Source organism: Nasonia vitripennis, chromosome 2, assembly GCF_009193385.2.
Source record: "Nasonia vitripennis strain AsymCx chromosome 2, Nvit_psr_1.1, whole genome shotgun sequence".
In the NCBI taxonomy this organism is placed as follows: domain Eukaryota; kingdom Metazoa; phylum Arthropoda; class Insecta; order Hymenoptera; family Pteromalidae; genus Nasonia; species Nasonia vitripennis.
This window is the reverse complement of record NC_045758.1, coordinates 1,378,111-1,391,282: the sequence shown is the minus strand read 5'-3', so window position 1 is coordinate 1,391,282 and position 13,172 is coordinate 1,378,111. Positions and strand designations below refer to the sequence as shown.

The window sequence follows — 13,172 nt, the reverse complement described above, 5'->3', positions numbered from 1 at the left end:
ACGGAGAATTGATAGCGCGAAGAGGAAAGTACTTACTTTCTAGCGCGAACGCGCATAAATTGTTCATTGTTTTGAGAGCTCAGCACGTGCAGATGATCCCACGGGGGAGCGCGCATTTTTATGCAGCTGGTCGGGCGCCAGAGATGAAATTTTTCATTACTCTTGCAAACCGGCTCTTCCACCGGCGGGATTCGTTAGAAATTCAAAATCAATGTGTATACACTGCTCTACTTTCTTTCGCAATCAGCTTCGATCCGAATAAAAAGCACGTCCTCTGTTTTTCCCCCAGGGATCCCTGGAATCTCAACGATCCGGACGCCTACTCGGACTACGAGGAGGACAACTCGTCGGACAACCTCAGCGACGACAATCCGAACGACGACGACGACGACTTTGGCCCACCCAGCCGCTACAGCGAAGTGGACCAGCTGCTCGTCTTCGGCGACCCTTCGACCCAGTACCAGCACGCGGCCTCGCTCGACTGCCGCAACAGCGTCGACCTGCGCGAGTTCGGCCTCGACTCCGACGACGAGCTCAAGCGTCGCGAGATCACCTTCCTTGAACTTAAGGCTGCCACTAGGCTGAATTTACCCTCGGGACCCGCTAGTACCGACTCGGCCCTTGACGACCTCGATCTCGACGACATCGACCCCAGCGTGCAGCTGCGGCGAAGACACCACCATCACCACCATCACCATCATCATCACCACCATCGCGGCAGTGCCGGTAGCGGGAGCGGCGGCACGGCTGGCAACTCGCTGCAGCAGCACTCGAGCAGCGCGGAGTCGCGCCAAAGCGGCGGTGGCGCTGCTGCCAACAGCGCCGTCAGCGGCGGGGCGGCGGGCGGCTTTAATTTTAGATTCACGGATAAGTGGCGCAGCGCACCCAGTCTGCCGGCCAGCCTCTTGGACTCCGCAGCAGTCGCAGCGGCCGCCGCTGCATCTTCCTCGTCGTTCGCCTCGTCGGCCGCGAGTCTCACGCTCCGCTACGAGAATTACACGCGCGTGGCCAGTGTCCCCGTGGATCTAGATCTTTGCGGTCGCAACAGCCGGAGCCTTGTGCTCGACGATGCCCTCGACGACGACGTCGCCGTTGCCGAGACCGAGGAGTTTCTGTCGGAGCGAGCTGTGAATAGACTCAGTTCCGAGGAGAGAACGATCTGCGAGGACAGAAGCAAGAGTGACAGTGAGAGTAGCAGTGAGGCAACAGAGGAGCAGGAAACAGAAGAGATGGCGGAGGTGGTAGCGGTGAACCACGACGGCGGCATGCCGGAGGACGACATAGAGCCGGGCAAGATCGTGGGCGAGGAGAAGGCACGCATGCGAAAGCGCGCCAAGGAGCTCAACTCGTCCGTAAAGACGCAGGACGGCAGCCAGCAGCAGCAGAGCTCGGGTATCCTCGCGGAGATGAACTCGGAGACGCCGAGCAAGCTAGACGAGGAGGTGCAAAATATGCTGGAGGAGAAGTCTGTGCCGACCTCGACCGTGAAGATTCAGGACCCAGTCGAGAGTAACGTGCTGGAGATAGCCAAAGCTATGGAGAACGACGTGGACGCGGTGGTGGACGAGGCCATTCGCCAGCTGCAGCGCGAGGTCGAGGAGGCGACGAGTAGCAACAGCGCGAACGTCGAGGAGCTCGCCGCCGCGCTCGAGAACGCACAGCAAATGAAGGCGAGCATGCAGGCGCAGCGGCGCCGCGTCAAGAACAACGCGAGCTACGAGCTCGCACAGCAGTACACGGTCGACGAGAACAGCTTTCGACGCAAAAGCAATCAGCCGGCTTCTATCTCCGAGGGCAAGGATGCCGTCTCTCCTTCCAGGCCGCGACGTGTTCTGAATAACGCCAGCTACGAGCTGGCACAGCAGTGCGACTACATGAGGAATCTATCGTTTAGCAAGCCCTTCTACCGCATGGACGCCTGCGAGGAGTTGACCGAGCCGTCGTCGGGACGTTCGTCCAGGTTAAAGGTGAGTGACCTCGTGGAGGAGATGACCGGCTCGGCCTCGAATCTCGTGAGCGAAGCGCGCCGCGATTACGTGCCCGACTCCAGGACCTACTCGAAATCCACCGAGAACGTGTCGGCCTCCAGGCAGCAGCGTCAGCAGAAACGGAAGGACAGCGGCGGCGAGTCGCCAACACTGCTGGACCAGATAAAAAAAAACTCGGATTTCTTTTCGACTGGTGGAAGCGACGCTGCTGAGCGACGGCCGTCGCATCAGGCTCCAGCCGTCGCAACCGCTGCTTTAGACGACGAGGTAGATTACCCCTGCTTACTGGAGAACAAACCCATCGTAGCTGCATCCATTATCACGGAGAAGACGACAGCGGAAAAGGACAGCGATAGCGTGACAGAAACTACGACGACAACGACTAGGACGAGAGAAGATACACCGCTGAAGAGATCGTTCATTGGCGAGTTTTACCCGGACAAGTTGGGTCCCCCGCGAGGCGCGATAGTGTCAAAGAGTTGCGAAGACGTGACGAGTTCGCCGGGCGATAGACTCTGGAGGGTGGTGGTGGAGACGCAGGCGGCCGCGGAGAAGGAGAGCAGCGCCGGCACTAACGAAGCGCAAGCAGCGCGACGGCGAGCAGCAACAGCAGCGGCGGCAACTCCCCCACTACTCGACACGGCGGAATCGGCGGCGAGCAGCGGCGCCGGTGTTGGTAGCGACGACGGCAGCAGTAGTTCTCCAGCGGCCGAGCGCGACAACGCCGACGAGACGACGATACGGCAGAGCGGACTTAGCGGTAGCGACGAGGTGCTAGTAGAAGAAGCCAGCACGGTGCAGCCGAGGGCAGCGGAGATGTCGGCCACGGCGGCCAAGAGGCTCGCCATGTCCGGCGAGCCGACGACCGTCCGGAGCAACAGCATGACCAGCATCAACAACAATACTACGATGCCGACGAGCCCCAAGGAGGAGAGAAAGAAGGGCGGTCTCGGAGGATTCCTGCAGAGGTTCTCCAAGCTGCGATTCAGTGGTCGCTCGAAAGTGCCGCGTTCCGAGGTGCAGAAAAAGAGTGGTGCTGGTGTGATGGGTGGTGCTGGTGCGGGTGATCATAGTGCGCAGCGCGTGCAACAGGCGGCCCCCGGCCGGAGGAAGAAAGAGCCCGATTACATTATCATACCGCTGCATGCGCCCGATGAGGAGAATAATAGGGAGGATGGACAGGAGCAACAAATGCAACAACAGCAGCAGCAACCTGGCGAGATGAGGAGGCCGGATGTCGAAAGGAGCGCTTCGAACGTTAGGTGAGTAGTCGTAAGCTTTTTTAAAATTTGATTACACTTCAATTTAAAGGCTAAAACCTCGAATTCCCAAGATTTTCAGTCAATATTTTTGTTTACACCCTCGTTTTAGACACCCAAAGAAACTATGTTTTGGTATACACGCGCACCCGAGGAGCGACGCCTGTTTACGCGAGAGCGAGTTCATTTTCTTCCAGTCCCTGCGTCCGTGTATATAGACATGTAATGCACGCTCGTATACGGCGCTGTCGAGCTGAAAAGTATATCGTGATGTAATTGTCAACATGATATTACTTTCGCACGCAATATCGCAGCGGTGATCGTAGTAATGAATGCTCCCGGTCAAAAATCACTGTTATTTATGACACCGTTACAGTGTACTCTGGATGAATAAGTTCGTATGTTTGCTCGAAAAGTAAACAATGACGTAGCACCTTATCATAATTCGCTCTTACGAGCCATTTAAAGTGTAACACTTGTACAATCACCTTTTTTTCTATTCTAACGTCCACTGGATTGAATTACGACAGAAGAGCGAAAAATCATTTATTTCGATTCAATTTATCTAATGCATCCGTTTTCTCGTAAATAAAATCGATCGGTAAATTCTCGTCTAATTGTAAATCTAACACTTATCGGGCTAAAATATCGGCCGAGAAAAGAAACGAAGATTTTATTGCGACTGTAAATGGTTGGCTGAATTCTCGAAAACCGCGCCTTTCTTGTGTACCTCTACGCTCCTAAGCGGCAATACATACAATCACCTCCAGCCGATTCACTAGTCTCCACGTTCCTACAGTGGTGCTCTTCTGCATGCGGGTATTTAAAGTCGTTGAGAGATAAAGCAGCATTTGCTCCCCCGTTTCAAGGACCCGCACGCAGGCGTAACACGACATTGACGCGGCTTAAAAACTGTGCAAGCATAATCATATCACCGCAGCGGCCGTCTGGAAAGCTTCGAGCGCAAACATCGTGAAAGCTCCGAAAATGTAACGTCTCGTTTCTCTCGCCACATATGTAATGCGCGCGTCCTGGGTAAATATTTAACGACTGGCTTCCGCTGCTTGGTGTTTGTTTACGCGCGGTCGTGGCGTGGCCGACCTTAATTATAGATTATAAACGAGCGTTTATGACTGTTGCTCTCGAGACGGACGCGTTTAAAGCCCTGACGGCAGCAGCAGCAGGGAGAGATGAGAATTTTTCATTCGCGATGCTCCCGCGCGCGCGAGTAGGCGTCTATTGCTGCTGGCTGCTGATCTCCCCATTCGCGCGCGCGCGCTCCTACGGACTATGGTTCGTTAGCGCGAGACTGGGACTTCCGACGACGAGCATCAGCGACGCTTTTTGACCTATTCTCTTTGAGAGGCGCTTTTTTGTCTCCGGTTCGCGCTTATGGCGGGTTTCATGGAATTTTTTTGCGTTGAGCGATTGAACGAGGAATCTTTGATGTTCCGTTTATCGAGCAGAGCGCATGAACGTGCTCTCTAACGAGAAACAAATGTGTGAGTAATACGCGCCGGACGTAGCTTTTATTTTTAAATAAACGTCGTACAGGCAGCTGCAAAATGTCGCTGATTGTGTAATCGCGCGCCTCGAATATCTCGGAGTTCGTTCGATAATGATAGAGTAGTTTGTAATAAATCGCGTCGCGCGCGCATTAGAAAATGAAATGAAATAAAATTAATACGTGCAAATAAATCAGCGTCCGATCGCTATCAACCACAAATTAAGTTAGTAGGTCGACCGTTTAAAGATACATGAACAATTCCGACGCGCCTATATATTACACCATATGCAAAGATTAACCGTTAGTCGCTTGCACTAACATAAAACACGTATAAGCAAACGAAAACTAGCGTGACGCCAAACATTCGTTCGCCCACGACTTGAAAGAAACAAACAAAAAATAACGAGGAGAACGCTCGTCCTGATTGTAATTTATTCACGCGAACGACACACTCGCGGTGTATAATTTACACTCGCGGAATGGCTGTCCGCGAAATGACCCGCGGCGGCTGCACACACGTGCGAAAAAACGCCTCGCAGACAATGCGCTCTTTCACGGGGGGCACCACGGAAAGACCCTTGACCTGCCTCAACGGCGAGCGATCGCTTTTCCCCGCGATGACAATGAGGTCAGCGATATCTGCGCGCGCGAGGTTTTGTTAGAGGAGGGACGAGCAACAAGCGCGCGCGCGAAAGAGAGAGAGTCAATGAACGCTGCTGCACAGCTGTGCGCGAGCGGATACACAGTCACGCGAGCCGAGATCGGGTTTGTGTGCGGGATGCCATGGGATCGGCGCTGCTGGGAGAGAGAGAGAGAGAGAGAGAGAGAGAGAGAGAGAGAGAGAGAGAGAGAGAGAGAGAGAGAGAGAGAGACGTGTGTAGTCGTTTATGAGAGTTTTATTGCGTGAGAGGCGCGGTTGCGCTGCTTTTTTCGGCCGATGCCTGCGCGCGCGCCATGAGAAGGATTATAGCTCTGTCGGATTGCGTGCTTGTAGATCGGCAGATCTGTTTGTTCCGTGGTTATCGCAATTTTCCTTTTGCGAAGAGGCAATTTTCAAAACAAACGTCCGCCGTTGTCTGCCTGATGGATATTATATGCTCCGGATAAGTGGCATTTCCTGTGCTATTCAAGCGCGCTCTGCATTACGCAACGCGTAGGCAATGATTCGCATCGGAGTATTTTGTGTTTTCTTCAAAGTTGTGCTAGAACGGGAACGTGCGAGCGATCTAAAGTACCATCAATTTTTCCAGACACTTGTTACATAAGAGTGCCAACTTTACACAGCCGCTGCCGACCGATATGAGTCACCGTCCGATGAAATTCAAAACACGGCGGGTAAAGAGCGTCATTCCTCGGCTATCGAATTTTCAGAATTCTCCGCGTTCCCTGACAACACCTAAAATTAAGCCACAACAAACCCACCGAGCGAAATCACTCGCATACACTGCGCGTCAGATAAAGAACCGTCATCCGCAGCACGTACAGTGAGAGAGCGAGAGAAAGAGGAAGAGGCATCAGGTTCGTTTAGGTCATTAGGCGGCCGATTCATCGGTGCACTCGCGATGCAGTTGCAGCAGCAGCAGCAGCCGCGCGAGTTTAAAGTCGATTGACGAGTTAGCGCGCGTCATCATCGTGGCACGCGCTCACGCATTTCGCTCGCAGCTCTATCGTCGTTGTATTATTCGATTTTGCGCCATCGTTCCGTTTCGCTCGTTGCCACTCCTCTGTGTATATTTAGTGTGTGTCAGTGCAGAGAGAAAGGAGAGAGGGGAGAGAGCGATCGTCGCGAAATCTAAATATTGGCTGAAAAGGTCACGGAAATCACGGTTTGCTCGATGACTGTCCGCTTTCCGGAATCGATAAGTAGCTTTCTTCCTCTGTCTATACTTCTCTCTTTTCCGTGCAGCGATCTTTTGCGGCTGCCGCGGCTCTTTTTTCCTATTGATTTCTCGTTAAGCTCAAGTGGGTCAGGGAGATTCTAGATCCGCGGAACAAAGACTTGTTGATTTTAGATTCGTTTGTGAAAATTTGATTAGGCCGGTGATTACTCCGTACGTTAATCATGTACATCACCGATTCGTTTCGTTCCATTTGCTCTACTAACGAATTCACGACGATATGGTAATAAATCAACCGAAGACAATGAAGTTTTCTGTTCGCCGCAAGTTCATCGCACGCGCACAGAAGTCAAACGTATCCGTTTCAAGTGCCGGCCTCCGGCTCTTCGCCGCGTAACGAAAATCGCCCGTTGTGCTCTTAAGCCACCGAAGAAGCGAGAAATTACCGCTCGCACGCGCACGCATCAGGATTCACTTGGTTTATGTATATACAGCCTGCACTCTCGAGAGAGCCGGGTGCAGCGCGCGGACTGGCGCATAACTCTGTCTTCTCTCTCTGTCTCTGTCCGAGGTCGAAATATTATTTCTAGCGTCTTGATGGCGGAGAGAAGAAGCTGCAGCCGTAGCGGCTCTCTCGCTCGGTGTCTGCTTTATCTCCGTCTGTCCTCTTCATTAAGGGCCGCGGCTCGGTCTTCTGCCGACTCCGAACCTTTGACTTCTGAATGCCGAATCAAACGTCGATCGCTCATGCTTGGCAAATTTTGTACGTGCAAACGTACGAGGAAAGTGTAAAGTGCAGCGAGGCTAATGTAGCAACAAATCGCAGCCCTTATCGGTCACCTCGGCGATTTTCACCACACGATCTCGCCCCACATAGCCGTGTCGCTTCGCTAGCTAACGGTCCCTATGGCTGCTGCTGTCTTGATCATCTTCTCGGTCTTCTATACTTTCTTGGCTCGTAGGTACGTGAGTGCATGAATCAGGCCCTGGCGCTGGTATTTAAAGGCCTCTACCGCCGCCGCCGCCGCGAGGAGCGTGCAGTCATGAAGGAATGAAATTCGAGACGTGCCTGCGCGATTATTAAAGGGGGGACGCGGCGACGACGATATAGCGCAGGAGTCTTTCTTTGCGATGCGAACAATGCGAAGAGAGAGAGAGAGAGACGATCCTCCGCGCTTAATTTCGCGGCTTGTTATTAATCGCCGGCTGATTTTTGCATGCTGCTATATGGCGTATCGTCCCTCTCACCGCGTGCATCGCAATTTTTGCTAAATTTCGCTCACTTAATTACGTTTTTGAATAAAATGAATATAAGACACGTGCAACGATTAGGTGGAAAGTGTGACTCTCAGCATTATGCGCGAGGGAGAAACTCGCTTGGCGAGAGAGTCGTCTCGCGCGATTACAGTAATCGCGAAGTTTGCCCCCGCTTTATTCGAGCGTCCGTTCGGCCGGGGAAATTCGCAGCCTCGAGCCATCCGGGAGAATATACGCGCGCGAACTAGCTTAAAAGCGTATAAGCGGCGGCATTTTCCCACGCCGGCCTTGAAAAACGCGCGCGGCTGTCGTCGCGGATTATGGACTCTCGAGAATCGCCGCGATAAACAATTTCTCCGGCTCTGAACAATCGCGTAGTATGGCGCCTGGATTTTCGATATAAAAGTTCGAAGCGAGAATGGATGATCGAAAAAGAGCTCGGCAATCAAATTAAAAGCGGCGATTCTCGAAGCGAAGCATTACTCACTCTCATCACACACCGAGCGCTACTTACTTACTTTACTTTAACGCTGGCTATTGGCTCGAGGCGAACAATTACGATTCGACGGAGAGAAGCCCGCGCGGCTACTCGTCCATTTGTATGCATATATGTGTATAAGCCGCGTACAGTATACTTCCGGACGCGTATACGCCGCGCATTGGAATTGAATTAATCGCTCTGGACGTGTAAGCTTGGTGGCTTTTGTCGTCATTCGTTTCGAGCTCGCTCGATTCATGAATCTAAATTGTTTCTTTAATTAACTCTCTCTCTCTCTCTCTCCTCCCGTGTCATTTTGACGTTTCGTGATTTGCATATCTTCGCGCGGCACCAAGAGGCGTTAATCTACGTCGAATCCGCTTCGTTCGATTCGAAGCGAGGAAAATCAAGGTTACCTCTGGCGCGCTTCTCAAGTGTCTACCTACGCGGCCACGTAATCGAGCCGTAACGTTTTATCATTCGAATCGCGGTGACAGCGTTATCCGAGACAGACGTACTCGCGCTTCGATGTGCTGTACCTATATGACACCGCTCGCTTCGTAATATCGAGTGAGCTTTTGGCAGGATTCCATTGGATTTTTGTGCCGATGGCGCCTGCCGATGCTTTATATAAGGATGTTTTGCGGGAAATTCAATATCGATCCGTGTGCGGGCGCTCGTGACTGCACACGCGCGTGCGAACGTTTTGTTGTGCATAAGGCTCGATCGAGTGCTCTGCAGGTAATGCGTGGCGATAACGATATTCTTTTTATGCGCAACGATTGTATGGTTAAGATGCATGTTTTCGACGAAATGCCGGCATTTGTAAACTACGACTATGCTATCACTGTGCCTGCGGAGATAGATAACGAGCGCTGCACCGGCGCGAAGAAAAAAGTAACACTTTTTACTCGATAGACCCGAGATAAGGGAGTTGCGATAAACTCAGTTTTATCCTATCGCGCCCGTGGTATGCGTGCGCGCGTATCTTGTACCCCTGATGTAGGAAGCAATCACTTAATGTTAAAATTGTATGCCTATATAGTTATCGTTTAAAAGCTTGTCAAGGTCTGCATAAGTAATTCCGGGGAAAAAATCGTCGTGAACGCGCTACACTTAAATAACGTTTATAAACTCTCGTGATTCATGGAAAACATCGGCTCGCGTCGCTTTTCGCAAACGGTTTGACGAAAGACGTCAAAAAAACGTACCATCTATCTCGGAGGGACTTCGATATCGAGTGTACATAATGCTGATGAAAACACGTGTACAGATTAAATCGAGCGTCGAATTAGTCATCGGGGACTCGTCGACAAAAAAGCCCATCTAATCTCCTACCCACACGGACTGAGAAGAATGCAATGACAACAGCAGCGTCAACAACTCTCTCCTTCGTCCAAGGCACGCGCCTCTTCTTCTCAGCATAAGCGGGCGCGAGAAATAGGCTTATAGCCCCTCGGCTGCTTCTTCTTCTTCTCTTCATCCGCCTCCTCCTCGTCGTCGGCTCGTTAATCTCCACGCGCTGCGCTTATATGGTAAACGGACGCGACGCCGCTGTCGCATAAATGACTGTCCGCCTTGCGCGCGCGGAAGTTATCGGGCGATGCGTCGCCTCTTACCTATACCCGCGGACATCTCTCTCTCTCTCTCTCTCTCTCTCTCTTGCTGTATTGGAAGAAATTCCGACCTCGTTTTCCGACTCGTGTGTGCGGAGGCGTTTTTCCGACTTTTCCGAGCGCGTTCTGACGAAACACCGCAGCAGCAGCCGATATCTGCTGCCGGCACCGGCTCTATAAATTTCAGTCGACCGAGAGCTTTGAGCGACTGGCGGATAATTTTCTTTGATGTGTTTGTAGAAAGCAAGGGAGAGAGAGAGAGAGAGAGAGCCCGCTCCGGAATGTTTTTCTTTTCTCATCTGTCTCGCAACACAGAGCTCTTCTGACCGAATTTCAAAACGTTATAGTATTTTTAGGTAGGGATCAACTGCACTGCACCACTCGCGCGATCGTTCCAGTATTCCGCGAGACGAGACATTAGAAAGCCGCTCGCGGACGTCACGAGTCGGCGAATCCCTCACTCGGGACTTGCCGATTGCAATCGTGCGCTGCAGCTAGCGCATACACAGGTATACGTCTCTCTCTCCCGCTCTCGCGAGATCGGCTTGTGTGTCGCAAGCGATCACGACCTCGTATACGGCGGCGGAGAGAAAAGTCGCCGCTGCTGATGCAGACGCCACTAAAGTGTAGCGGCTATAGACTCGCTGCCCGAGTACACAATAGCAGTGTAGAAGAGGAGAAAAAAGGTCGTCCGCATGCTTAATTCGCGACAATTGAATTTCGCGCGGGCGCGTGCGTTAGCTCGAATTTTGATCGGATGCGTTTTTTCTCTTAAAACAGCTGGAATTGCAGGGGATTTCTTATTCGCAAACTCGTTGACTTTTTTGCGTTTGTTTAGTAGATATGCACTGCACTTGGATGTGACGCACTGTTTTGAGGTCGCTCTCGTGTTCTAATTCGCTTGATGCGTTTAATCGTCAGCGCGCGGACGAAATTTAATTTTTGGCACTGATTGATCCCGATTGCGAAATCATATACAGAGTGAGAGAGCAACGAGAGGCTCGCTGAGAGACACTACATGCGCGGCTCGAGCTGTGCGATGATAAAATTAATGGGCAGTTAATGCCTTTTCGAGTCGGCGATCGACTGTCGCTGCGCGCGGTCATGAGGGTCTGTCAGTGGAGTTGATTCGATCGGCTATTTATTGCGCCGAGTGGATTGATGGTTCTTCGAAAAAATGCAGCGCTTGCGAATGAGTATTTAGCCAGCTTGTAGAAGCAATTGACAGCCAGGTGCTGCGTATACCAAAAAATTAGATTCGCCCCCAACCGGATCTAATTACGTAACGCCACAACGGACCACACGCACGTGGCAGGTCTCCGCCTCCTGAACCCTCCGCTGAAAAAAAATCCAGCACCGAGGCTCCCTCTCTGCAAGCTCCCCGCAAGCTCCGAACCTCGCTCGATACGCAGAGCGATACCGTCCTTATCTGTTCAGAGAAAGCACCCCTGCGCAGCGGGGCGGATCGATGCCTATCTCTCCGTATAACGACGATCTGTTCTGGTTCTTGCAGCGCGAACGGGAGGCCGCCAGTGTGCATCAGCAGCAAGAAGCCACCCTTACCACCGCAGGCGGCGAGAGGCGGTGGCGGCGCCACCGGCGCCTCATCCACGGGCGTAGGCGTCGTCCCCCCGGCGGCAGCCCCGTCAGCCCCGTCGCGCAGACGCGCCGCCACGGACCTTGGCAACCCGGCGGCCATCGAGATGGCGAAGGCGCGCGCCGCGATGCTCGCCAGCCAGGATCACCCGCAACAGCAGCCGCAGCGCTACTACCAGCAGCATCAGCAGCGGCCCGCCGGCCTGCTCGAGACGGACCTCGACGCGCCCGTCGACCCCGAGGAGGCGGCCGCCGCCAGCAAGAAGGCTCGCAGCCTCCTCAATCTCAATCACAACGGCAACCTCCACCTGCACCACCAGCAGCATCACCACCTGCACCACCACCACCAGGCGCCGGCTCTCTCGCTCTCGATCGCCGGGAGCGAGCAGGTCGACGACTGCGACTGCGGCGAGTACGACGAGCACGATGTGACCGCCAACGGCTGCTGCGGCCCCCAGCAAGCGGCCCTCAACAAGCATCTCAATCACCATCACCACCACCACCATAGGGCTAAGCAGGCCAGCGAGGCGGCCGCTGGACACCACCAGCGACCACACAAATCCATGGAGTTCCTCCTCGACAAGGAGAATCTGCACTTCGTCAAGGCAAGTCTCATCTCAATTTTTCCCTATCTCTATGTGTGCGTGTGAGAATTGTATTCGCTCTCTTTGTTCGCTGATCGATGTCCCACAACGGGGATACGGGGTTGTTGTGACGCTTTCTTACGGGGTCATTGCTTCGCGCCACTTTCCATGGTGCTAACTATGCCGCCTATACTCGCGCTCGCTTCACTCGTACGTTGCAGCGAAAATCGGCGGGATAAACAGAGATTCTGCAGTTTCATCCCCGGCGGTGGCTTACGTAATCCCGAAGCTTTTTCGGGGATGCATTAACCGTCCACTCTAATTTGTATCGATTCCTCCTCGGCGCCCGAAATTAGCGCGGAATCCCTCCGGAATCCTCGAGTCATCCTCCTTTCTTCCGCTAACTCCCCCATCGGCTGGGCTGAAAAATAAAGCTCCGCAACAAAACGCTTGCGGTCGCGTATACACACATGCATCGATAACGACGCTCTCCGCAACAACTCCGCCCTCGTGTGTGCGCATCGCGTCTGTTTTTTCCGGCCCCCTCGAAGCTGTTGACTGCAGCAGCAGATTAAGGGTTGATTGGATTTCCCTTCTTATGGGGACACGAAGCTACCGCCGCTGCAGCGCGTGAATGTAGGGGACGTAAAACGGGGGTGCTCCTGGTGGTAGTGTGTGCGCCTGTGTATGTGTCGCTCAAGAAGCAAATTACGTAATGCCGCTGTCTCTTTCGCTCCTCTTGAAACAAAGTATCTTCCCTGCTTCTTCTTTATTCTCTCCTTCGCTGTATACTGCTTGGAAATTTCTATAAAACTTCGACAAAGACGGTGTCGAGTTTTTTCCCCCAGGTTGCAAAGTCTATGCTCATGAATTTCTCGTTATCTTGACGGCGCAGGAAGAGAAAAAAACACGGGATGAACCGCGGACAGCACACTTTCCTTCTCCTAGTCTTCGACTCCCTCGACGAGTGTTTTTTCACTGATTGATGGACGGATAATTGCCAGTAGGATCTCCGCGCGATTTTCGCGAAAACAGCGGCGTGGTTTCGC

General features: G+C 52.9%; 1 protein-coding gene across 11 annotated transcripts in view; it reads left to right on the top strand.

The window, feature by feature from the left end:
* The window catches only part of LOC100121037, a 68,241-nt gene that overhangs the window by 18,821 nt on the left and 36,248 nt on the right, over nt 1-13,172 (top strand). For all 11 annotated transcript variants that reach the window (XR_004226626.1, XR_004344653.1, XM_032597412.1 and 8 more), the window contains exons 5-6: nt 290-3,250; nt 11,457-12,144. Coding sequence is in view for 9 of the 11 variants with exons in the window: in XM_032597412.1 (XP_032453303.1) it covers nt 290-3,250; nt 11,457-12,144 (3,649 nt within the window). In the remaining 2 variants the exon portion in view is untranslated. The remainder of the gene's footprint in view (nt 1-289; nt 3,251-11,456; nt 12,145-13,172) is intronic.